Source organism: Pristis pectinata, chromosome 8, assembly GCF_009764475.1.
Source record: "Pristis pectinata isolate sPriPec2 chromosome 8, sPriPec2.1.pri, whole genome shotgun sequence".
In the NCBI taxonomy this organism is placed as follows: Eukaryota; Metazoa; Chordata; class Chondrichthyes; order Rhinopristiformes; family Pristidae; genus Pristis; species Pristis pectinata.
In genome coordinates this window covers 84,737,837-84,765,039 of record NC_067412.1, presented here as the reverse complement: position 1 = coordinate 84,765,039, position 27,203 = coordinate 84,737,837, and the positions used below count along the sequence as shown (strand labels likewise).

The following is a 27,203-nucleotide window of genomic DNA, read 5'->3' as shown; positions in this document are numbered from 1 at the left end:
AGCTATTTTAAATGTACCAACTCAAGTACTGCATTTCCTCATCTTAACTGATGCCTGACAGCAAATCATTCTAATGCCTGTATGAACTGTGCATCAATCTTGTTCAGCAAAACCAAAGTGATATAAAGAGACTCTGCCAGCAAGGGAAGTTCCCTAATGAAAAGGCAAGTCTTTTCAGGCAGTGAATCCAGGCACTTTACAGCTTCCAGTATTAAATGTTGAACAAAGCTTATAAAAATTAATCCTGTCTCCAAAGGAAATAAATTCATAATGAGATAACTAACAAAGTGAATTGCTGTCACATAAATAAGCAAATACCAAATGAAAGCCAAACAAATAAATGTAGAGTGTAGGCCAGATAGCTTTACACAGATGGCATTAAATGAATGCTCACAAAGCTATCAGCTCTATCCACATTGTGCTCTCAGTTTTGCTTTAAATTAGATAAACAGAAACAGATAGGAGAGGTTCACTAATTTCTCCTTGAAGTCACAATTTGGCTGTGCCCGCTTATTCATTATATTCAACCTTTCACATTATGAGAGTGATAGATTTGAGAGAGTTCATATCCAGTGTTCCCATATTAAAAGTGAACAAAGACCAAGAAATTAAATCACTTAACACTGTTTATTTCAGTGGCACATGATTCAAAATAAAACTTGGAAAGAGTGAAATATGATATGAACCATTCCTGACTCATTTCATATAGCTCCAGACATACAGTCAGAGACTTCCCAGCTTGAGCCTTGCCTGTGATTCTGACACGATTTTAGCATTAGACACGCATCAAATGACAATTTCCATGCCAGGAAAATCAGTCCACACACAGCCAAGAACTACCATTGCTGGACACTCCCAGGACAGTACTGTTTTCATTGCAGTGCTGGACTGCCACCCTGCTAAGTCCATCCCCTTCCCTTTTGTACCAACCCCATTGGCCCACCCACCAATCCTCCCCAGTCCATCAGATTCAGCCCAATCCTCAATGCCCCAACCTCTATTCCTCAGCTCCTTATATAATTGCCAACATGGTACAATCCACTCACCTTAGGCCCCTTATCTAAAAAGGCTTGACTTAATATAACCCCCAACTCACCTCTCCACTCTCAGCCCTGATGCAGGGTTTCGACCCAAAACATCAACAATTCCTTTCCTCCCACAGATGCACTGAGTTCCTCCAGCAGACTGTTTGTTGCTCCAGATTCCAGCATCTGCAAACTCTTGTGTCTCCATAACCCTCACCTTAACGAGCCCCTTACCTGATCTCTGACCCAAAGAAACTCACTACCTCCCACACCACTCCTCAGTCATGTCTCTGACCTCCAGCCCCCTCTCCTATCCCCAATCCCTGGACCCAGCCTAGTTCTTGGATCCATTTGAATGTCTGCCCTATCAACTTTTGATGGTACTAACTGTGCTACCATAGATGTAATAGAGAAATCAGGGTTCGATTCCAGAGAGGGAGACTGAGAAACTTCTACCACATAGGCTGTAGGGGAATAAATTGCCCATTCCCAAGTCAGGGAGGTAGTGACATAAAATAACAATATAGCACTCTTGAGGCCCTGTAATTGGAGTGAATACACTTTAAATCTTTTAATGAAGATCCATTGGAGGGCAGGTCTCGTGCTAGCAGATGGAGTAATTCAGGCCTCTGGTGCTACTGGAATCTGCAGATGTGGGTCCAAAGCCAAAAATTGCCGGAATAATGTAGTCAGTCTCTACCAGTTCACTACATCTTCAAGACTGCTGAGTGCCCATTAACTACCTAATTCAATATAGATTTCAACCTGCTAATTTGGGGATGATGTAGGATGAACTAATAACACAAACCAGATTAATGCCACTTACATTGTGCTGCTGAGAAATTCATATCCTGTTCATACTTTGGTTTCTTATCTGTGAGAAACTAGTGCACACACATGTCTAGGGCACATCAAAAAAAACTTTTCTAAAGACTTGGCAAAGAAGTGGTATTTGGGCTTCAGGCCAGCACTCCCTATATAGCAAGCCAAATATAATAAGACTTATGACATTACAGTATGTATAGGTCACACTGGATTCACTGTGCGTCTTTGCAGACTGAATTTTGATGGGCATGCCTTTGTTGTGAACTTCAATTATCAAATGTTATGTGAAACCCAAATTAACATGAAATGGCTCTTAATCATTAGGATAGTTTTAACATGTGAAATTATTAGTTATTAACACACCATTTGAATTGATGGATTGCAGTGAATACTAAGGTACTAGAAAGTATCTGTTCAGTCAGTATTGGTGTTTGCGTCTTCTACTGCTAATAATCAACCCACTTCTTCTCACTTTTAATATCATTCCTCAACTATGCACACAACCATGAAAGCACACAGTTAAACAAGCAATGTATTATTATATTGAGGGATTAAATCAGGAGCTCCAAGTGAAATGAGGCAGGAGGAAAGGCTTTGTTGCCCAAAGGCAAGTGCAGATTCAAAGAGATTCTGGACACACTAGGTTGACCCCAAAGAACTTTTGAAGATGGTTAGTTTCCAGTCTTTAATCACAACAAAAGGCTCATTTATGACAACTCCTCAGCAAGCTCCATTTGTCACAAATTGTTATGCTTGGGAAGTTTTTTGCTGTTTTACTATCAAATCCAGGGTATTAACTAACTAGTTTTATGAAGGAGGGCTATTAATATTTCTGCTAACTCTATTCCTTACAGTGAGGAATGTATTGGGCACGGCGGCATGTCGAAAGGAATTATATCACAGCTGCTGCTGGGTGTACAATGGCAGTTTAGTCACCCAAACAGTAAATGATGCAATGCTGGTGTCACTCCCTGCTGACAGCAAGATACTATTCCCATGTATCAGTCAAAAGGCAGCCAAGGAAACTATTCCTACTACTGCTGATCAACTCCACAATGATGGAAATAAGAAATGGTTGATGGGTTAATTCCAACAATGACTATTTAAATGCTTCCTAGAAGTATCAAGAACTGCTTTATAGAAATTTTACCACACCCAATTCCAACTCCATATTATTAAGGGATGAAAGGCAAGATAAAAATTGCCTTTCCTATGCCTAACTTCACAGAAGGGATCAATGGTTACACAACTCAATCTCTTGACTATTTTCCCCCCCATACCTGGTGATAATTCTGCTAAGGAGATTGGAACATTTGCAACTTAACATTTGCAAGGAAGGAACATCAACAAGACAAGGGCAGGGGTAGGGATGGTGAGAAGACCTGAGACAGAGACAAGTGAGAAGACCTGTCAAAATCCTGGATGATAAAGAAGCACTATAATTTTTTTTAATAAGTTAACCATCTATGAGGACCTTGCCTTCTAAATTCAAGCCAATGGATTTTGTTTAGTTAAATCAGGAAAACTTCAACAAAATCAGATCATAAGACCAAACCTCAATGCATGGGTTGCATTGTTACCATACTTAGTTATTCAGTAACCAAAAAGAGAACAAAACTGAAGGAAGCAAAGGAAAAGAAGATCTGGCCATAGACTACAGTCACCAGGTACTAACCTTCCTCCAGTTCATCAAGGCTGGTGATCTTCCCAAGTCCATCAATGGTAAAGATAATGCGAACTCCCTGAGGCAGGTTCACATTATCAGACAGGGTTCGGGTCAGATCTGCTAGCAGAGCATCAAAGGAACGGAAGCGGTCAGCAGATATTGCGTACACGATGCCCTTGAAGTACCGGTCCCCATTACGGTAGAAACGGACCTTCTTGGCTTTCTTCTCGGTGGTAAGGGCTTGCAAGGTTCGGGTGCGATAGAAACTGCAATGAGCACTATGTGTGGGGCTGGGCAAACCATTCATCCTTGAACCCTTTGAATAACGTGTCTTGTCCCTTTCATCAAAATGGCCAAAATCCAGCTCTTTGTCTTGGAACATGCTTCGGTTAATTCGTCAGAGTGGAAGATCAAACAGACCTGCAAAAGACATAGGCTTCAACATGAATCATAGTAAGAGCTCATGAAATCTGGAAAATACATGGCCTTTGGCTTCTAATTGCCCTACAGCCCTCATTCATAACACCAATTTAAGTGTCTGTTTTCCATCCACAAGGAACATCTGTTAAAGTTGGGGAGGGATCATTGGCCCCCAACTTTATTCATCCATGATATCCATCTATTTGATCTTTCCTGAGAATTGATGGACATTCATAAGTCTACTGTGTTCCCTGCATGCCGAAAATAATGATCATCTTACTTGAAAACCACAATAGGCTAGAATTAGAAATAGTAAGATTACACAGGGGCAATGGGTTGGTACTGAACTATATCACTAGCATACAGTAGAGGGAGCTTTACCTGCATTGAATCTAACAGTTCTATCGCTGATACTCAATTCCTAACTGTTGAAGCATTCCATTCTCCAGTACTAAATGGACAAAAACAAAATTCAGTAAACCAATTTAAGAACTTCTCTTCTGGTCATTCATCTACATTTTTTTTTGAAGTTTTATAATTCTAAATGAAACTTTTTTTTCTACCTTGTACAGTATCATCTTGTAATAGAAAAATACTAATTAACTCAACAGTTAATGGATTGTCTTGAGATAAATAGGAACATTCCCTTGTAAGTGTTTTTGCTATTATGATGAGAGTGCAGAAAGGAATGTGTTATAGGACTGAACCTTTGAGTGTGGTGACTCAATTTTCAAACTCCAGGGAACTGAAGCAATCCATAATCAATCTACAAGCAGACCACTGTATACCAATCACATTTCCACCAATGCTCTCCAGCCTAAAATTCCAGTACAATCCCTTCACATTTCTGGTTCACCAACATTAATAAATAATTAGTTTCAGAGTAGTCTTTAAGTACAAATACATTACCAATTAAAAAAAAGGTTGGAACCCTGAGCTTAGCCCTATCTGGAACTTTCCCGAAAGATTTTTCATTCGTCTTGACCCAAAATTGCCATTTCACAAAAATGAAACATTAGAATAATTCCAGTTCAGCAAGAAACAAACCTTCACTTATTATACAGCACCAGGGGAATTAGGTATATTTCATGGCACTATGTAAAGAAGGCAATACTTTTGAAGTCAAGGCACCATTGCCAGGTACACAAACCTGACAACCTATGAATTGTCCCATTTAAAGAGCTGATAAATATGGCCATTTAATCTGTTTTTGGTAATGATGGTTGAGAAGATAATACTGACCAGGTCACCTGGTGTATCTACTACCCACTAACCCCACTTCACCTAACATGAGGGTTAGATGAACACTTCATCCTAACTGCATCTTCTCCAACAGTACAGCACTCCCTCAATATTGGATTGAGTTTAATTCTGCTCATCCTAAAGTCAAAAGCAAGCAGTTATCTACAAAGTCTTAAGGGCACAAAGAAACTTGTTGAGTGAGGCCTGATGGCCAATATGCTAAATTTAACTACCATCTTTGCAACCCAAGGTAGTGGTATGGACCATGGACCTATTGTGAATTTTAATCCCTGCATTTAAATAAAATGTATAAAGTACAAAATACAATAAATTACCATTTATACAGTTGAGCAGGATACTTTTTTTCTTGCCCAAATGTATAAATGGTAATTAAATATTTTACTTCCATGTAGACATTAAAATTCATTTTTTCTCCCCACAGCTCATTCAAGGTGAGAGACATAATTACACAGTCCATATTGCAAACACCCAAGATTTTATAACTTGTATGCAATATCATGATGGAAATCTCCTTGGCTTCTTCTCAACATATTCTCAGGCCAAAAGCAGCATTGTTCCTTTAATCAAAAATTTACAGTCTAAAATTTACAGTACTGATTGCACTTAACATCTTTGGGACTTGTTATTGGGATTGAAGACCCTACCATCATAATTTAACATTATTCCCTTGCTTTGTTTTCCCCGTCCTAAGGACAGTTTGCTAATTGGATATCATTGGAACTGAACATCCTACTAACAACATTCTAGTATCTATTCTCTGTCATGGTGAATGGGCAGATAAGTTAATGAAATGGAAGAACAACCACAATCTTCCACTCAACAAACATGCACTCTCTAAATGGAGAACCAAGTGGGAATTCTAAGTGATATTACTCCCTCTCTAGATTGGAAATGTGGGCATTAATTCCCAATAAGACTGAGCTTTCTTGTTTAAAAAAAACATGGATGCAGATACTGGAAATCTGAATTCAGAATGTTGAAAATACTCAACAGTTCAAGCAGCATCTGTGGAGAAAGGAAGTTAATATATCAGCTTTTTGACTCATCAGAATGCAGAAAAATAAAATCAGTTTTAATAATCATCCTAATAATGAAACCATTATCATCCTTTCCCGCCAATAGTGCAATCAACAATGAATGATTCAGAAAGCTGCTAAATTGTGGTTAGAAGAAATAAATAACTATAGATCCAAAGCCAGACTTCTTTTTTGTATTGCAATGCAAGAATTCATGACCAATTCACTCATGGACAAAAGCTGCCACCACTGCAGGATAAGTGACTGATGAACCTCACCTTGTTCCAAGTGACCATTAAATCCCCAAGGACATCATTTAGTGCCATGGGTCCATCGAGATAACCCCCCGAGACTGCCAGTGTGGCAAATGGGAATGTTACGCTGCTGCACCGAGGTTGGAGCTGAGGTAGAACTGCTGTAGAAGCGTGGATGAGCTGACCTGTGCTGCGCCAAATCTGAGAGGCTGCACTGAGGAGGTACAGATCATCCCAAAATGACATCATCCCTTCGTTACAAAACAAAATTACTAAAACAAGTCGTATCTATTCCAGCTCCAACCGACCTTCAAAATTGACCTAACAGTAAAACACGATTTTTCTGGAAAAAAAAACGTTGGAACAGAAACGTTTACTCCCTGTGGTAAGCAGAAACCTCCAAGACAAACGGCAATTCTGACCCCGTGCCTTAAGGTAACAATGTCTGGGGAAGGGCTTCTCCTCGTAATGAACAGTGCATATGGTATAACGGGGTACAAATAAAATGCATAATTCATAAACTGCTGTGCATCGAAAAGGAGAATAAGCACACCACACGGAGGACTCATACTAAACACTTGTTAACAAAGGCGCGATAAATGAATCATTAAAAAGCCCTCTGAACAGTTACTATCAAAGGCATGTTAACAAAGGGATACATTGGTGTGATTTATCAAACATCGGATAGGTAAAGAAAAAATGCTACTTCCATTTAAAGAGGGGGGACTTCATGTATGATGGGATATAATTCTTCATACAATTATATAACATATAGAATGTTGCGGCATAGTTGAAGGGAAAGTACTATTGTTCGTAATTGCTAATCTGCAGAATGTATTCATAATGGTCTGAATGGGAAACGTATCTGCTAATCCTGCAAAATACTGTGGAATGAATATTTAGAAGGCGAGAAAATACCACACGTCTGAGAATGAGCACGGCATGTATAATAGAATTTGAAAATTCTTACCGTCTCCATATATCAGTTGCAGAGACACTGAAACAAATCACCTCCCAATTTTCTCAATTCACATCGCGTCTATATCTTACTGCAGAATGTCAAACCCGAGCTCGATAAAAGTGTTACAACAGCAGTGTATATACATCTATTTACACGGAGATAGATACAGATTGCGGATTTTCCCCACTCAGTCTTTTATTTAAGGAAAGAAGCAACTCACCAAACTGTGTATGGTAGGGTGTGGATGCAGAGAGAGAGACAATTCAAGTCTGCTTTTGTTGTCTGCGCTCGGGCTGGCCAGACCCTCCACGATGGAAATGTATGATTCCCTGGGTCCTAGCGCGAGTCTGGTTTGTCTTCTACTGAAACAACCCAATTAATCCCAAGAGATTCATGTTTCCCGTGTAAAAAACAACGCAGGCGTTCAATAAATGCAAATCAAAATATTTTACATAATATATAATATATATGCATAAAACAACAGTACACAAACAAATCCACAAGTTAATATAAAAATAGAAAATGCAGGGAATATTCTGTAGGTCAGGAAGCATCTATGGGAAAGGGAAACAGTTACCATTTCAGATCAATTAGCTTTCGTCAAGCCTCTTCTTTCTATGCCTAAACTGCTGAGTTATTTTCAGCCCTTTTTTATTTTTATTTTATATTTTCAGTATTTATAGTACTTTGCTTTTCGACAAGCTGGCATTTTGTGTGAAAACTTCTATCATAGTATTGTGTAATATAAACCAATTAAATCAAACAAGATACAGAAAACACAACCAGTAAACTCTGCTTTCAGAATAATTATAGTTCATTTAATTGAAAGATAACCCTGATGGGTTAGAATTCTTTTTGATTGAGTTATTCTTGATATTTTGGGAAAACAGGCTTCGTGACATTTCAAAGTGGTTTTTGAAGTGCAGTTACAGGGTCATAATTTCTAACATTTTACTTTATCAAGTAAAGGGATAATGTTCTTATTTTGAAACAGCACCTGCACCCACTCTACTGAATAATGCATCTCAGTAATCTTATGCTTATGACAAACTACCTGACCTAAAACATATGCAATGGTCAATAATATGTCTTGAAATGGCTACTGGTCCTTTATGTCTCACATGGGAAGTCGTTTTCCACCATAATTAAAGACAGTTATCCAGTACTGTTTAATCAAGTAATGGAAGCTAATTATCTTTTCTGTAGCCCCCACATCCTCCTCCAGCGGATCATTTGACGGGGGAGGGGGCAGGTGGAGGAAGCTGCGGCTTGTGCTTAGACAGTATTTATTTTGGGGGGGGTTAATTTCGTCAGAAGATTTGACTAATGAGAATGCTGTAATATTTCACATTTTCAGTTCTAGCCTGTATACATTTTCAGTCACTAAAACTTTCTTTTAATTTGTTGAGTTGTTGTTAAAAATAAATATGGACAAAGAAAAATAATTGGGCCTGTCTTACAACTGTTGAATGCCCACCAACTGCAGTTGACCTTTTGACCCCAAGAAATCTTGCCCGCCTTCAGCCGAGTACAGTAACTTTCACAGAGGAGGAGATGGACTTTGGGACCCTGGAGGAGTCCCATAGTCAGCAGAAATGAACCAAGCCGTCAGGACTCTGCAGCACAGCGATTAAATACTAATTGTAATGCAGGTGTGGCCACCATCTGAACCAGTTCCCACCACGTGTCAGGTTTTAATCTCTAATTTTAAACAGATTTACAATATCAGAATTAAATAAAATAAACATGCATTGTCTGATTTGTTAAGGGGAAGGGACTCTTTCCTCCCTGCTTAATATCTTACAAAGAAATCTCTAACTACAGCAAAGGCAGTGGAGATTTTTCTTTCTTAGTTTCAACCAATGAGGCCCTAAAGGGGTCACGTTTTATTCACACAGCGATCAATATCTATTTAACAAAAATCTGTTATTGGATAATGAAGTTATGAATGCTATTCTCTGTGTGTTTGCCTAACAATAAGAAAGATGGACCAACATTAACCTGTCTTTTAAAGTAATTTGTTGACGTTTTTGTTAGCTTTCTGAAGACAAGCCTCTGTCTGTAACATTTAAACATTTCTTCCAGCCTCTTATATCATAATATTTGATTATTTTTTCCATTTGCTCTTAATGTGAAAACTAGTGCCTCTATGTCAGGGTTTGGATCAAGAAATTCATTTCTGTGAAGCATTTTTTACAATCTGTAGGCAATGTCCCAAGTCACAGAATTACACACAACAGCCTGGGGTGTTGGAGTGGTCATTGGTCCAACCATCCATGACAAAAGGATCAAAAAGCAATCGCACAACAGGCTCTGAAGAGTAGACACTGGTTTAAATCAAACATACTAGGGTTAATAAATTTCATTATCTCTGCAAAGCTGAGAATATGAGCAGGAGCCAAGAAAGATTACATCTAACTATTGAGAGGATGTTCCTGCCAAAAGCTGGGTCATCAGTCTAGGCAGTAAAATTATATTTTTGCTTTGTGACAAATCCGGACCAATTAAGGGTGTTGTTACCCTGCTCCAAGATAAAGTGTTCAAAATACTTAAAATGTGAAAGAGGAACATTCACTTTAAATTCCTCAGGGAATGACTGGGCCTTTAGACCCAAAGTTGTACCTGATGCAAACTAATTGGTTCTCAAAATAACTGTACAATATAAGCATGTTCAAAACAAGGCTTCCTAAACTGTTTAACATTCAGATAGAAAATGTGGTAAGAATTTAAACTCTTAAACTGATGGTTCAGTGTGAGATTCTTTGGAACAATAATAAAGAAGTATGCATGAAGTGGAACTGATGTGCTGGGATGAAGTCTTTTAAGTGCCTTTGCAGAAAGTGCACTGTATCATCTGGAAATGGGTGTCTGAAAGGCTAGGACTGTGGAATATCTAAGAACTAGATCCAGAGCATGACATTCATAACTGCCTAATGGGAAATTGTGGTCACTTCAAATAAGGACCCATTACATCACCTTATTTCCTACATTACTTCGAAAGAGACATTCTACTATATTGTGATATTAACAGGCAACAAAAGTCCCCCATAATGTGTTTATGTGTAACTCTTAATGTGTTTATATAAAATTCTTATCTCAATGAATGTATTTATTTATTTAAAATAAAGAAGCTCTAACATCCTTTTACAAAAATACATAGCATGTTTTGTGTAGTAAAGTTTTCCAATGTACTTCTCAGAAACATTATCGAACTATATTTGACCCCGAGACACACAGAAAGACATTCAGGCAGCTCAGTATCAGAATCAGATTTATTATCACTGACTTATAGGGCATGATATTTGTTGTTCTGTGCAAAGACATAAAATTACTATAAATTACAAAAATAAATAAGTAGTGCAAAAAAAAGAATAACAAGGTAGTGTTCATGGGTTCATGGACCATTCAGAAATATGATGGTGGAGGGGAAGAAGCTGTTCCTGAATTGTTAAGTGTGGGTCTTCAGGCTCCTGTACCTCCTCCCTGATGGTAGTAATGCAAAGAGGCCATGTCCCAGATGGTGAGGGTCCTTAGTGATGGATGCCGTCTGCTTGAGGCACCGCATCTTGAAGATGTCCTCGATGGTGAGGAGGGTTGTGCCCATGATGGAGCTGGCTGAGTCTACAATACTCTGCAGCCTCTTGTGATCCTGTGCATTGAAGCCTCCATACCAGGCTGCAATGCAACCAGTAAGAATGCTCTCCACTGTACATCTGGAGAAATTTGCAAGAGCCTTTGTTGAAGCTGCTCAGCCACACAGTCATGAGTGTGGAGAGAGTAGAGCAGTGGGCTAAGCACATATCCTTGAGGTGCACCTGTGTTAATAGTCAGCGAGGAGGAGATATTACCCATCCGCACTGACTGTGGTCTCCCGATAAGGTAGTTGAGGACCCAGTTGCAGAGGGAGGTACAGAAGCCCAGGTTTTGAAGTTTAGTTATTAGTACCAAAGAGATAATGGTGTTGAAAACCGAGCTGTAATTGACAAACAGCAGCCTGACATGTGTTTTGCAGTTGTCTAGGTGCTCAATGCAGAGTGGAGAGCCAGTGAGATTGCATCAGCTGACCAAAAGCTTGATCAAGGACGTAAAGTTTAAGGAACATCTTAAACCAGAGGCAGAGCTGGAAAGACAGAGAGGTTTAGGGAAGTCCAGAGCTTAAGGCCCCAGAACCTGAAAGCATGGCCACCAATGGTGATGTGATTAAAACTGGAGCTGAGCAAGAGGCCAGGAATGGAAGAGTGTCAATTATGTGGAAGGTTGGAAGAAGATAAAATAGCAGGGGGTAGATGCCAGTGAGGAATTCAAAAATAGTGAGAAATTATTGCTTACTTGGGAGCCAATGTAGGTCAGTGAATGCAGATTCAGTGGGTGTATTGGACTTCATACAACATGGAAACAGGCCGTTCCACCCATAGCTCCAGACTAACCATCAAGCAGTTGGTTTACGCTAATCCTACCTTAATCCTACTTTATTCTCCAACCAGATTTTACCGCTCACCTACACACTAGGGGCAATTTAGAGAGGTCAATTAACCTAACAATCCACATTGGGATGTGGGAGGAAACTGGAGCACCCAAAGGAGACCCATGTGGTCATGGAGAATATGCAAACTCCACAAGACAGCACCAATGGTCAGGACTCAGTGTGAGTCACTGGAGCCATTGGGCAGCAACTGTACTAACTGTTGCACTGAGCTACCCTGACAATATGAATTAGGACACAGCAAGGTTTTCAACAACCTTAAGAGAGAACAGAAGATGACAATTTAGCCAAAAATGGATTTAAAGTCATTTCTAGAGATAACTGAAGTTTCATCAATTAAGGCAGGGATGGATTGAGGTGATGTTACAGAGGTGGAAGTAATTAGATATAGTCCATTCCAATAGTGAGTATGGGGTGCCGTAAGCTGCCAGCTACACCTTAGTGGTAGCGCTCACACTACTGATTCTGAAGGCTGTGCATTCATCAAATTCCAGAGACTTAAGCCTCAAATTTAGGCTAACTTCCCAGAATAGAACTGAAAGGGTGCATCATTGTCTGAGGTGGATCTTTCGGATGAGACATTGAACCAAGGCCACATACATTCTCCCAAATGGATGTTAAAGTTCCTATGTACTATTTCAAAGAAGAGCATGGATGTTCTCCCCAAGTTCCAAATGAGATTTATTGCTCAACCAATTTTTAAAACCATGTTATTATAACACTGCTGCTTTTCCCAAAGTGCAGCAATGTTACAGCTCAGAAGCAATTCATTGGCTGTAAAGTGCTTTAGGATGTCTTCAAGTCAGGAGGGATCTTATATCAATGCAAGTCTTCTTTTGTTTCATTAGTAAGTATTGCCAATTATGAATTAATAAGTAAATATTAGTCAGTTTCCCTTGACCTTACACACAGAGAATCAAACCCAAGAGTAATCTTAAAACAGAACAGGGTTGGAGGGCAGGAATAATCGGACATTCTGTATTTTTATGTAATGTTTTCTGTTTCTATTAACTGAATGGTAAAACATATCCAATTTGAAAAACAAAGATTTGTTTGAAGTACAAGAACTATTCTGCAATGTAGGTAAAGCAGCCAAGAGACGTAAACTGTCCAGCTGAGCATTACTAATGGCAGGCTGCCTTAATTAGTCTATCAATAGTTTGCATTGGCAGTTTCCATTATAAATGTTCTTGTGTGTTCCCTCAACAGTTAGTGCACAATTTGCCCTATTGTGGACCCTACATGATCTCCAAAGGAAGTGATTGTTATGAATGGAGACACATTATAAATACACTTTGACTCCAAAATAACCAAGATTTTACAACCCCTCAATTCCAGTCATGTACTGTAATGCCTAACACATACAACTCCCTCTGTAGTTATCTCCTCAACTAAATTGATCCTAACCAAATATTTTAAGGTATTTTAATCTTTCTATATTTGTTCTTTATTTCTCTACTGATGCATTATGAAGATTTGACATTTTGGGGCTGTTTATTAACAAGGAACAATGGAGCAAAGAATCAATGGTGATCAGCATATTTTTCAATTTCGGATGCTAACTGACAATCAACCAATTCAAAGATGCATTATCAGCTGAATACAACATGAAATCAGATATTTATATGTTAACTAATATTTCATATAATAAATTGATTAGAAAGATTGCACTTAGTGAGAAGATGGAGTCACCTTGATTGGTTGAATGAACTTTTCTCGTATTCTGCTTTCTTGTATCCTTGGCTAGGTGTAAAGGGAAAGGTTATGTTCAAAAATAGGCAATTTGCAACAAAAACAAGCAGCTTCCTGATGAAGGAATGCATTCAATTTATATCAATTGGCAGATGGAAATCATATTTCCAGGGGTTATTTGTACATTAAGGTATGTGATATTGTAAATTAACTGAGAAAAAGAAAAGGCTCCATTGTACACAGTGTAAAACTGCTGGTTCTGACCTTCTGATTACATGTTCTGATGGGTTTTACATGCATCCATGTCAAATGAAGGTCACAGTCCTTTTCAAACAGCTTATCTATGAGCATTAAATCAAAAGAAACGGACAGTTTCCTAGAACAGAATACTTACAGAAAAAAATCACGTCAATCAATGAGTTGGAGATAGAGAAAATGACTCACAGCAAGCAGTCAATTGCACATTGTGTAAATATCTGTTAACTGTTCTGGACAGTGCTACCTTAAGGTTGTTGAGTCATAGAGTCACAGAGACATAGAGTTGTACAGCATTGAACAGGCTCTTGGGCCCACTACTTCTATGCCGACCATCATACCGAGCTATGTTAATTCCACTTGCCTGCATTAACTGGTCTATAGTTTGCTGTTTCTTCTTCTTCCTCCCTTTTTAGGCAATGAGATTCCATTTGCAACAACATTACAATCCAAGGGAAAGTGGAAAGTTGAATCCAAAGTTGACTCAGTGACAGGAAGCAAGGAGTTTACAATTATTTTTGTGACTGAAGGGATGATTCCAGTTTGGTTCCATGGGTCTGTGTACTCAGATCATTGTTGTCTGTAGTATAAGGTAATAATGTAGACTTAAGTAGGGGACAAGATAAAGAAAGTAGCAGATAATACAAAAGTTGGTTATGTGGTTGATGGTGAGGAGGAAAGTTTTAAACCTCAGGAGGAAGCTGATGGACTGATCAACAAGCAATCTGCTGGAGAAACTCAGCGGGTTGAGAAGTATTTGCAGGAGAAAGAAATTGTCCACAGTTTGGGTCGAAATCCAGCATCATGATTGGTCAGTTGGGCAGAAGAGTTGCAAACAGAATGTATCTAGAGAAGTGTGAGGTAATGCACTTGAAGAGGTGGAACAAGGCAAGGGAATGCACTATAAATGGAAGGATATTGAGAGTTACCTTGCGGTGTTTGTCCTCAGACTCTAAGAGCAGATCAATAAGGTGGTTAAAAGCCTTTTTAAGCCAAGGCATAGAATATAAGAACAAGAAAGTTATGCTAGAACTGTATCCATCATTTGTTAGACAACAGCTTGAGTATGGCCTAGGATTCTGGTCAGTACATTGCAGGAAAGGTGTGCTTGCATTAGAGATGGTGCAAAGGAAATTTAAGAAGATATTACCAGAAATGGAAAATTTTACTTTGTGTAAAAATTGAATAAGCTGGGGTTATTTTCTTTTGGAACAGAGGAGAATGAGGGAAGATTTAGTTTTCATCCAAAGGTTGATAGAGCTCTGGAGTACACTGCCTAAAAGGGAGATAGAGCAACTTAAAAAGTGCCTGGATATTTATTTGAAGATCCATGACCTTCAGGGCTGAAGACCTAGTGCTGAATGGTAAGTTTAGGTTGGGTAGTTCTTTACTTAAATGGTTCATACAATGGGCTGCATGGCCTCCTTCTGTGTTGTAAATTTTCTATGATTCTATGAATAAATTTACATTAAAGTTTACCAGAATGCTAAACTGTAAATCAGGTTGCAACCAGACAGAAACAGCTTATATTGTTTGGCTCCTGCCTGGCTGAAACCTATAAATGTCTGTTTAGGAAATGTAGTGTCTGCGGGTTTCTTTTCTGTGGCCGCAAGCATAAGCAAATAGAGCTAGAGTTATCATCAGACCATCCTTCATTGAAGGCAGTAGCAGTAACTTTGCTGTCTCTATGTGCTGAAATGTATTAAGGGTCATATCATGTGATACCAACAAGTGGTTACCTATGTACACTGCAGTGGACAACTTTTTTTAACCTAGTCATTCATAGCATGTAGACATCATCAGAAATGCCTAATTGCTCCTGAAACAAATTAGCTTGCTAGGCCATTTCAGAGAACTACTAGGAATCCACCACATTCAGAGATCTGAACTCACTTTTAGTTAAACCAGGTAAGGATGACAGATTTACATCTCAGAAGGACTATAATGATGCAGTTGGGTTTTCACAATCATCTAGTAACTTCGTGACCACCATTACTGAGACAAGTGTTATATTTTAAATTAATTTATTTGTTATTTGAGCTCTTTCTTTTGATCAATAATCCTGACCTCAGAATTTTAGTCCAATAACATAACCATAATTCTACTGTGCCTCTGGACAGGCTGGTACAAAAATTAGCAATGCATATGTTTAGAGAGTGAGGACAGGAGAATCCTTTCTCTCTTACTTCAAGGTCAAGAGGGTTAACAACATGTTCAGGAGAAACAACTGAGCCTCTACATCTCTTTGCAAAGCAAGCTTGATATAAAAACAGAAAGTGTCAGAAATACTCAGCAGGTCAGTTGGCACTTGAGGAGAGACAAACAGAGTTAACATTCAGGTCAATGACCTTTCATCAGTGGTCACGATGAAAAGTCATTGGCGTGAAATGTTGACTCCGTTACTTTCTCCACCGATGCTGTCTGACCTGTTGAGAGTTTGTGCCAGGTTCTGTTTTTGTTTCACATTTCCAGCGTCTGTAGTTTTTACTTCAAGATTGAAACATAATTAGATTTGTAAGTTCCATATTGGGTTGAACAGAAGTGTTATGACAGAAGTATTCCCGTAAGCATCACTTTGTTTTGGAGACACAAGAGATACTGAAGATCCTGGAACCTGGAGCAATACACACAAAATGCTGGAGGAACTCAGCAAGTCAGGCAGCATCTATGGAAGGAAATAAACAGTCGATGTTTCAGGTCGAGACCCTTCATCAGTCCTGAAACGTCGACTGTTCATTTCCCTCCATAAATGCTGCCTGACCTGCTAAGTTCATCCAGCATTTTGTGTGTATAACTTTGTTTTGGAATCAGTTTGAATCTCGAATCCAGATTTATGCTGCCAAATTAATATTTCACAAAACTTAAGCAATTGTGCACTTGTAAAACTTTTATGATACTTTTAGGACCTTAGGACCAAGTCCCCAGTATAGTTAGTGAAGGAAGTAACAAGATTGGAACAACACACTAAGGATGTGATGGTACAGACAGCTCAACATGCAGAAGTGAACAAGGCAGGAGCTAGGATGTGACTGGGACTGAAGTCATCTGCCAGCCAATGACAATGTAAGTAGAAAGTATGAGAATCTTGAGTTAGGTAAAGAAAATGTCAGGAACATCCTCTGATATCTAGTTTTCACTTTTTCTACAATGCATACCATTCTGTTCAATTTGTTAATTACTCACACTAGCCTTCTCACTTATTCCAAAGGCCGGTCACTGCACTCTAAAGCATGGCCAAGATTTTCAAACCTACCCTTCAAAACATTGATACATTCCTATGATACTACTGTGTTAAATTTTAATAAAGGAAGTGAAAAATAACAGTGTAGTGCTTCATAGAAACACTTCAAAGTGTTTTATATAATAAATAACATTGACAACAGCCCAATGGTACACACCTTGGAGAAAATGTTATTGCTATTAGTAACAGAAAGTAATATGTCTTAAATGCAAATCTCATGCAAATACTAGGAAATAACTTCCAGGAAGGCCTTTGATCCCCATAACAAACTCTGATCCCACATCACCAAATCCATCCCTCATCCTGACAACCATCTGAATCAGAACCGGACTGTTTGTAATGTCGGTTGTCACATTCAACCACAAACTGAGTTTCAGACCTCATTTCCATGGGATCTCTAACTCTGCACATCTCCACCTCCATACCTCCTGAGCTCACCTGCTGCTGTAACCTTTTCATATTCTGTTCAGATGGTAAGAACATACTTTTCTCAAAATCTAATGTAATGCAAATTATTTGTGGTGACATAATGAGAAAACGTAAAACCATGTACACTTTTTTTTGCTAGAGCATTGCATGATCTAGTGTATTCAATTAAACCTCTTTATATCACCATTTGAGCAGAGCAGAGCAGAGCAGAGCCAGAGTTCGTTGAATTCTGACTGCGGTTTGACAATATGTCAGCCAAATTACCCAGGGCAATTTAAGTGGTAAATTTCACATCAGCATTGATTTGGACTATTCCAGATGAATCAACATTTAAGAAGTATCCATATGAGCACTTGAATTGCCAAGACATGGAAAGCTACAGATCGAATGCTGGTAAATAGGATTAGTTTGGATGGGTACTTAATGGTTGGTATTGGCATGGTGGGCCAGAAGGCCTATTTCTGTGCTCCATAACTCTAATGTAGGTTATTGGTAGTGAAAAGAAACAGAAGAAACTCAAAATTTATCAGACAAGACACTACAAAAATTTCCAAAATCCAAAACTGAAATTTAACAATAATCTCCAAAAATAATAGAACATAGAACATTATAGCAGAGTGCAGGCCCTTCAGCCCACGATGTCGTGCCAACATTTTATCCTGCTCTAATAGGCTCAGTTAATCCTTACATTCTATTTAAGGAACTCATTATAAATTGCAAGGCAGCTTCCTCTATATGAAGGTGTTCCACCAATTCCATTCAGTTTTATACTTATGCATTCTAGTACTCTTCCAAGAAATGTGCCAAATGTCCAGTTTTTCACCGTACTTAGAATTATATAAAGTTACTCTGCAGAACAGAAACACTCATTCAGCCCAACTAGTTTATGCTGACACATATGTTCCATATGAGCCTGTTCCCATCTCCCTATTCTTTCAGCTCTAAATGGCTAATAAATGGAGGTTAAATTGGTTATCTCACTTACTGTAATGTTTAGTTTTCAAAATCAAATATAAATCAACCAAAGTGAGAATGTTCACTTTTAAAAATGAGCTTCCTGCATTTTCAAAGATTATTCAAGGCCAGAAGTTCAAAGGGAAAAAATGGGTTAAAATCTCGCCTTTGCAGAATACTTATTGAATAGGGACATTAAGCACAAAACTAGGGGACTGTGTTCTGAGCTGCATGAACCACACAGCTGAGAAGAATCATTGAAAGTTTACAACACGGGAGACCATTCAAACCATTGTGTCTATATCAGTTCAAAATGATCTACCCAAGCTAATCCCACCATCTGACTGGTTGCATCACCGCTTGGTATGGAGGCTCCAATGCACAGGATCAAAAGAGGCTGCAGAGGGTTTTAAACTGAACCAGCTCCATCACGGGCACAACCCTCCCCACCATCAAGAACATCTTCAAGAGGCGGTGCCTCAAGAATGTGGCATCCATCATTAAGGACCCCCACTATCCTGGACATGCTCTCTTCATGTTATTACCATCAGGAAGGAGGTACAGGAGCTTGAAGACCCACACTCAACATTTTAGGAATGGCTTCTTCACCTCTGCCATCAGATTTCTGAACGGACCATGAACCCATAAACACTACCTCGTTATTCCTCTTTTTCACTATTTATTTATTTTTGTAACTTATCGTAATTTCTATGTCTTTCACTGTATTGCTGCCGCATAACAATAAATTTCACGACATATGTCAATGATAATAAACCTGATTCTGAAAAACTATCGACTGTACACCACATATTGTCTAGCCAGGACTTGCAAGGCTATGAAAACCTCCTCACTTCAAAACAAATCCGAAACAGAAGCAAGTATTTCACTAATCGAAGTTTTTCTGTGCACATACCATGTACTGGTGTGCTATGAATTGTCAAATCCCCAAAAGACATTAACTAAACAACAGGATATAGACAAGGTGTAGAGTTGTGGCAGATTGAGTTTTATCCGGATACGTGTGAAGTTTTGCACTATGGAAGAACGAACTTTAAGGCAGAATACAAGGTTAATGGCAGGCTCTTAGCAGTATGGAGGAACAAAGGGACTTTGGGATTCAAGTCTATAAATCCCTCAAAGTTGCCGTGCAAGTTGATGGGGTGGTTAAGAAGGCGTATGGTGTGCTGGCCTTCATTAGTCAAGAGCTGTAAGGTAATGCTGCAGCTCTATAAAACTCTGGTTAGACCACACTTGGAGTATTGTGTTCAGTTCTGGTCACCTCATTATAAGAAGGATGTAGAAGCTTTAGAGAGGGTGCAGAGGACACTCACCAGGATAGTGCCTGGATTAGAGAACATGTCTTATGAGGAAAGGTTGAGCGAGCTAGGGCTTTTCCCTTTGGAGCGACGCAGGATGAGAGGTGACTTGATAGAGGTATATAAGATTATGAGAGGCACAGATAGAGTGGATAGCCAGCACCTTTTCCCCAGGGTGCCAATGGCCAATACCAGAGGATATCAGTTTAAGGTCAGAGGAGGAAAGTTTAGGGGAGATGTCAGAGGTAGGGTTTTTTACACAGAGAGTGGTGTGTGCCTGGAATGCACTGCCAGAGGTGGTGATAGAGGCTGATACAATAGAGACATTTAAAAGGCTCTTAGATAGGCACATGGAAGTAAATAAAATGGAGGGTTATCGGCTGTGTGGGGTTAGATTGATCAGAAAGTAGGTGTTTATATAGGTCGGCACAAGGGACCATACTGTGCTGTACTGTTCTATGTTCTATCCCATATGTCTTTTTAAACAATATTATTTACCCTTCCTGTTACCTTTAAGAATCTCTAGACATACACATCAAGTGTTTCTGATCCTCCACACTTCCCAATATCCTGCCATTGATCACATGGTCCCTTGCTTTGTTGCACATCTACAATGGCACTATATTCAATTTCTCTGCATTAAATTCCATTTGCCACTTTCTGCTCAACTGACTAGACTATTTATAACCTTAAATTGAAAGCTTTCCTCTTCACCGCCAACCATTTAACCAAGGTTATCATCTGCATTATTTGCAAACCTCTTAATCATATGTCTTGTACATTTAAGTCTAAATCGTTAAAATAAATATAAAAGCAAGAAACTGAGTACAGAGCCTTGCGGAAACCTACTGATAACAGCCTTCCAGTTCCAAAAAAACATTAGTTTTTACGTTCTGCTCCCTGCCCACTGTGTCAGCCTTGGATCTAATATGCCATACTCCCTTGGATCCCATGTACCTTTATTTGACCAGACTGGGATTTTGGAATCATGTCAATAGAGGCTAGCCAGATTTGTATACCAGAGGTGTAGCTGTTGATTTGAATCATGACAGTGTACTGATAAGCAAAAAACCACCACAAAATTTTCTCTTGTGTAATTAAAGATGTGATATGACTTATAAGGATACAAATTACTCATGATCTGTGAAAGGAGGAGCTTGTTGTGGCTTTGGGTTTTGTTACTTCCTGGCTTGTTATGCACTTTTACAAAATTAGTTTCCTGGAATATTAAAATAATCCAGTCCTGTAATGAATATGTTTCTAACTCAGCTCCTTCCTGCTGTTGATTTCAATAACAATTTTATCCAGTTCTTTTTTGTACCTTCGTTTATTACACAGTAATGGGACTCTCCATTGTTCATTTAGAAGTTCTGCTGAGTCTGTTGCCATCTGCTGACTTAATTGCAAAATTGCAGTGGGGCAAACTTACATTATGCATTTTACCTCTGCACGTCAAAGATGTCTCCTTTACATTTTAATCATATTCTGGTGCATAGGTTCATATCCCAGTAGATTGACATCAGAAACAGGCAAAATCCCAGACACCATGTTTCAAAACTGTTGCAATATAGTATTTAACTCAGCATGTTTTATTCTTGCAAAAACTAATTGTAAGATCTAAATGCCCTTTGAAACCAACATGTGCTCTGTAAATGGTTTTCTGATTTTCCAATAATTGATGGTCTTCTCACACTCAGTTTCAGATTAAACCAGAGGTATGCAAATACTGTTGTGTCCTTGTCTGTTTGGAGTAATGATCAAAGAGAATACAAGGGATCTTTATTTACAGCTGGCAAGTCATTTTGGATTCTTTCTGGGGTGGGGGGGAACAACTCTGGTGGGAAACTTGTTTTGAGTAATTAAAAGACAAAAGAGTACAAACACGAGACATTAGTCAGCACTGCAGTAATTATTCACTATGAGTAGTGGATTTGTAGTCATCTGCAGTTAATCTCCCTCCTTGATACATCTTCGCCTTGAGCCAGCAGCCTTCATTCTCAGGGGTTCAGTTGTTGACACCATTTGGTGTCTAGTAGTTCTGCTCCTTTTCCCACAATGGGCAGTTCAACAAATGAGTGTGACCCAGGGACACAGAGAACAGTACATACTCAGAGGCATATTCTTATTGATTTCTCATTCCCCTGATCCCCAGGAATGCTAAGTGACTCTACGATTTTAACTACAAAAGGAGGGCATTTTCAGAAGGGGAGGCGGTTTAATTAACTGGCTCTTGCATTAATTGAATGGCCTCCTTCTGTACTAAGCGTTGAGCTGCAACGCTGCCCAGGCAGCTCCTGCACTCGGCGCCGCTGCTTCCCCCTCCGCGGACACTCCGGCAAAGTAACAATTGACGGGTGATGTCACCGCAATCTCGGAACGGCAGTGGCAGCGGCGGCGGCTGCCTGTTGCCCGGCTGCCTTTATGACGTCATCCCCGCGGTCTGCGCGCGCCATTTAAAGTGACAGCAGCGGACCTAAGAGGATGAGGTCATCGGCATTCAGTGGTTCGCCAGCCGAAGCACTTAAAGGGGCAGGGAGCAGTGGGCAGGCGGCCGCTGATGGTGAAGATGTCTTCGGGGCAGTGGGTGTATCCGCACCCACAAGCTTTACCGCAACTGTGCATTTGTAACAGCTTGCATGAGGAACGCGTTTATTGTTTTTAAGGCTGTTCATGGCTCATCCATCAACCTTGAATGTAATGCAGGATGATGACCGTTTTATTCCAGAAGGGGCTGTTCGCCCACAGATAATCATCCTGTGCTATTTTCTATTTGATACATAAACGATTCTGTATTCCTTCTCTACATATTAGTTTGCAACAACAACAACAACAACAACAAAATGAACCAGATATTATGACTCTTCTTCCAGTGAACGAAGAATGCTGGAAAAAAGCCAGGGGCACGGGAGGCAGGCTGCTGCAATGCTCACAGTTTCAATAAGACAGTTCTGCCCCACTGTGGCCGCTTTTCAATAGTATCTCAGTACTATTTATGTAACAATCTCACCAAGGGTTTTGCTTTGTCGTCTTTGTCATGCATTTATGTACTACATATGGCAAAGAATATTTACATAAAATATTTATCAGATTTTCTCTGAGAGAAAAAAATCACAGGAATGTCACCAAGAAAGATTTGCAGCTTATATGACAGTTCCCACTCTCCCCATTATACATCTTATAACACAATAAACACAAAATTCAACCCAGAAAAAAATTCTCATTGTCTAATTATTCCATCGATTTTCTTTTGCTAAACTGCCCCTCCACTCCACAATAAAATATATTTAAAATGCATTCATTTTTTAAGGGTTTTTCCTTGGTTTTTTTCCATCTAACAGCTTCAGTTTTTGGTAATGGGAGTAGATTTTTTTAATATAAAATATTTCATTTTTTTCCTTTAACTATTATATGTGATTATTAATTTACAGTATTGTGATTTTAAGTATGATTTAACACAACGTATTTAGTAGTATTCTTACTCTCTTTTGATGCATGTACTCTATTTTTTTCATGGATTTAATAAAAATATTGTAAAGAAAAAATGCATTCATTCAATGGATATGGGATCACTGGGTTAGCATTAATGCCTTTGGTTTGCTTGAACTGTGTGGCTTGAGGACAGTTAATAGCCAAACACATATTGGCCAAAACCAGTAAAGGCAGTCGATTTCCTTCTCACAGTGAACTAGTTGGGTTTCACAAGAATCTGGTTTCTTAGCCACCATTACAGATCCCAATGTTTTAATGTCAGAATTTATATAAGTAACTGAGTGTAAATGTCCCAGCTGGTGCATTTTAAACCAAGGGTCCAGGTTATCAATCCAAGTCACAGAATTCCTGGTCCAATAATTTAACCACTATGCCATTACAGTCTCTCAGAGGGCTTCTGGACCATCAGGGACCGACTGCTTGCATATTTTATCACTTGGTCCAGCCTCTGCTGAGACCCAACATTTTGATCATTCAAACTAGCCTACAAATCCTGTGGCTCATCTTTGCTGAGAATTCATGTTTCCAAGATTGCAGTTTTACTATAACTGGCAAGACAAAAAAAAAGAATCAGAAAACTCTCTGGCAATCCCACATTCATCACAATGGAGACCCTCTCACAGACCACAGCTGTTGTGGGCCTCCCAGTGTGTCACTCTATCCTGACAGACTTTTACCACTTCTGTCAATAGAGTTAGGTCAGAAACAGACTCAAAAACATTATAAAATAGGCTTTAGCTCCTTCTGCTAAATCAGTGACTGGGCAGTGCAGCTGCAGTATAGAGTCTGAGTTTTACAGGGGAACATGGCCTCTTTATCAGGATCAATGGACTAGCTGAGCTCCAAAGCACTGATAGTCTAAAGTACTTTAAATGAGCAGATAGACAGCAAATCAGCAGACCTTGTGTTGGCAAAAGCAAATTACTGTTGAAACTAAATAACCTGAATAAAAATAATGAGTTCCAATGAAAGGCCACAGACCTGAGAAATGTTTCTCTCTCCACAGATACAATCCAACCTGCTGGATATTTGCAGCAGTTTTTTTCTTATCACATGTTGGTAACTGCATCCATCTTCTTTTGTTTCCTTGTCTCGATACCATCTCCCCACCCTTAATCATTGTGCATTTTCTTCCCTGGGGGAATCGGAGAGGAATTCACCACAGCTATTTTTTCCTTTGTGACCCTTTTTTCTCTCCTTTTCCATTTTCCTGGTAGACTTCATGGCTGCTGAGATGGATGGAGATAATGGCAGCAGCATATCTTTCATGAAGCTCCAGCCATTATGTAGGGCAATTTTGATTGGCCAGTTGGTCTTTCTCATCCTGTCAGTCTCATTTTTGTACGTTCCTCTTGCTCTCACCAAACTCATCTTCTGCAATAGAACTGTCTCCTCCAGCTTCAATCAACTCTCACCACATATATCATCCATCTACCTCTCTTCTGCTCCAGCTCTCAACCAATATTAGCTAACATTCCACCCCACTCTCAAACAGCTCAACCTGAACCCTGGTGTCCTTTCCGACAACTGTTGCTCTACAAGGACTTTGAATGCTCATAGCTTTTGTGTTTGCTGCATCCTAGTTAAATGCCTTCAAAGTGGTTTTTCCCCTGCCCACAGTCCCAAGGCTGGGCTAGTCATAACAACCCATTTTTGTCCCTTTCACTATTGGCTGTTGGCCATCCTGGATCTGCCCATGGTTTTCAAAGATTTTACTCACTCAGTCTTCATCCACGGTCTCTTCCGGTGCCCAACATCTGAGGCACTGCTGTAGTTTAGCTGTAATGGGATCTGTAAATATTTTCTTTTTCTTCAGTCTGGGCTTCACCTCCTAAAAATATTACTTTACTATGTGACAAGCGTCTGCTGTAAAGCCATCTATGAGCAAGAATCTCCTCCAATTTAACACCAGCAAGAATGAAATCTTCCTGTTCGACTTAGACCAAAGTTCATCACCCCAGTCCAGGACCTCTCCCCCTTTCAGCACTACTCACCCAGGCTGAGTTGTCACATCTCACTTTTCCACTTTGCTCAGATCTAAATTTCAAACTTTGCATCCAAACCTGTTAACCAGCCTTTCTCGGACCCCAGTACCAATCTGAGGCAGCTGACTGGAAACCTTCCACACACCTTCAGTATCTCCTGGTCCCACTCCACCCAATCCAAGCCCAGGATCTGACAGAATGAAGATCTGCTTTCAGTTATGACTCTTCCAGTTGGGCAGTCTTTTAAGGTCAAAGGAAACTTGCTTCCACTTCAGTGATGTGGGTTCGGAGGTGGCTGCAGGGTCCCAGCTTCATTTGGAGGAGTGGAAGATGTCTGTACATGATTCACATCATTCCCTTTAATGCAGGGTGGCAGATACACATTGAGATCTAGGTTCAGTGACAAGGAGGTCCAAGACAAGTGGAGACTGGGCTCCACTGCAGTGACTTAGCACAAACAAGTATTGGGCATGATCATCCACACAAGTTCTGGCCACATGTACACCTATTCTGTTCACACACACACACACACACACACACACACACACACACACACACACACACACACACACACACACACACACACACACACACACACACACACACACACACAAACACACACACACACACACGTGAAGATGGACATGCAACATCCATGCTTTTACCCTCAGTCTATTTCCCTATTCCTCAGCCTCCCACGTCCTCCCCCCACCCCCCTCCCCCCACTCACATCAGAGCTCCTCAAGTTCTTGAGAGGCCATCTGCAACAACACTGGTGAGTAGCTGGTAAGTAAAGGTAAAGTTTACTGTTATTGTTATAACTTGAAAGTAGACCACAGCTAGGTAAGAAAAAAATAGTTCAGATGGAGGGCAACGTGATGGCTGCAGCTGCATGATGTGGGAGCTAGTGGACCCTGCTGTGGTGCACGGTGACCACATCTGCAGTAAGTGCTTGAGGCTGGAGGAACTTTGGCTCAGAATTGATGAGCTGGACTCGCAGCTTCAAACACTGCGGAGCATCAGGGAGGGAGAGAGTTATGTAGATGCTGTGCGTCAGGAGGCAGTTATCCCCCTCCCCCCCCTCCTCAGAGCAGGTACTTCTAGGGTCCAGGAGGCAGAAAGATGGGTGACTGTCAGGGGAGAGAAAGAGAAAGGGAACAGGCAGACAGAGCAGAGGACCCCGGAGGCTGTTCCCCTCAAAAACAGGTATTCTGCTTTGGATGCTGCTGAGGGGGATGACCTACAGGGATCAAGCGGCAGTAGCCAGGTCTCTGGCACTGGGACTGGTCCTGCTGCTCAGAAGGGAAGGGAGGAGAAGAGGAGGGCAATAGTGATAGGGGACTCGATAGTCAGGGGAACAGACAGGAGGTTCTGTGGACATGAGGGAGAATCCCAGATGGTATGTTGCCTCTCAGGTGCCAGGGTCCAGGATGTCTCTGATCAGGTGCACAGCACTCTTGTGCAGGAGGGAAAGCAGCCAGAAGTTGTGGTACATATTGGTACAAACAACATAGGTAGAAAGAGGGATGAGGTCCCGAAAATTGAGTTCAGAGAGCTAGGTAGAAGGCTGAAGAACAGGACCTCAAGGGTAGCAATCTCAGTATTGCTGCCAGTGCCACATGATAGTGAAGGTAAGAACAGGAGGAGATGGCAGGTGAATGCGCGGCTGAGAAGTTGGTGCAGGGGGCAAGGTTTTAGATTTTTGGATCATTGGGATCTCTTCTGGGGAAGGTGGGACCTGTACAGATTGGATGGTTTACACCTGAACTCGGGGACAAATATCCTTGCAGGCAGGTTTGCTAGTGTGGTTCAGGAGGGTTTAAACAAGTTTGCAAGGGGGATGGGAACTGGAGGGATAGGTCAGTGGAAGAAGTGCATGGAGTAAAGCCATATCTAACATATAGAGAGGCTTTGAGGAAGGAGAAGCAG

The 27,203-nt window shown here is 40.1% G+C and overlaps 1 protein-coding gene across 4 annotated transcripts in view; it reads right to left on the bottom strand.

Moving 5' to 3' along the window:
• Positions 1-27,203, bottom strand: part of LOC127573092 (neuronal migration protein doublecortin-like) — a 247,615-nt gene that overhangs the window by 138,221 nt on the left and 82,191 nt on the right. For 2 of the 4 annotated variants that reach the window (XM_052020949.1, XM_052020952.1), the window contains exons 3-4: positions 7,651-7,789; positions 3,526-3,936 (exon numbers count right to left, since the gene is read on the bottom strand). In XM_052020949.1, coding sequence (XP_051876909.1) covers positions 3,526-3,898 — 373 coding nt within the window. In that variant the 5' untranslated portion in view covers positions 3,899-3,936; positions 7,651-7,789. The other 2 variants (XM_052020951.1, XM_052020950.1) reach the window with 2 other exon arrangements.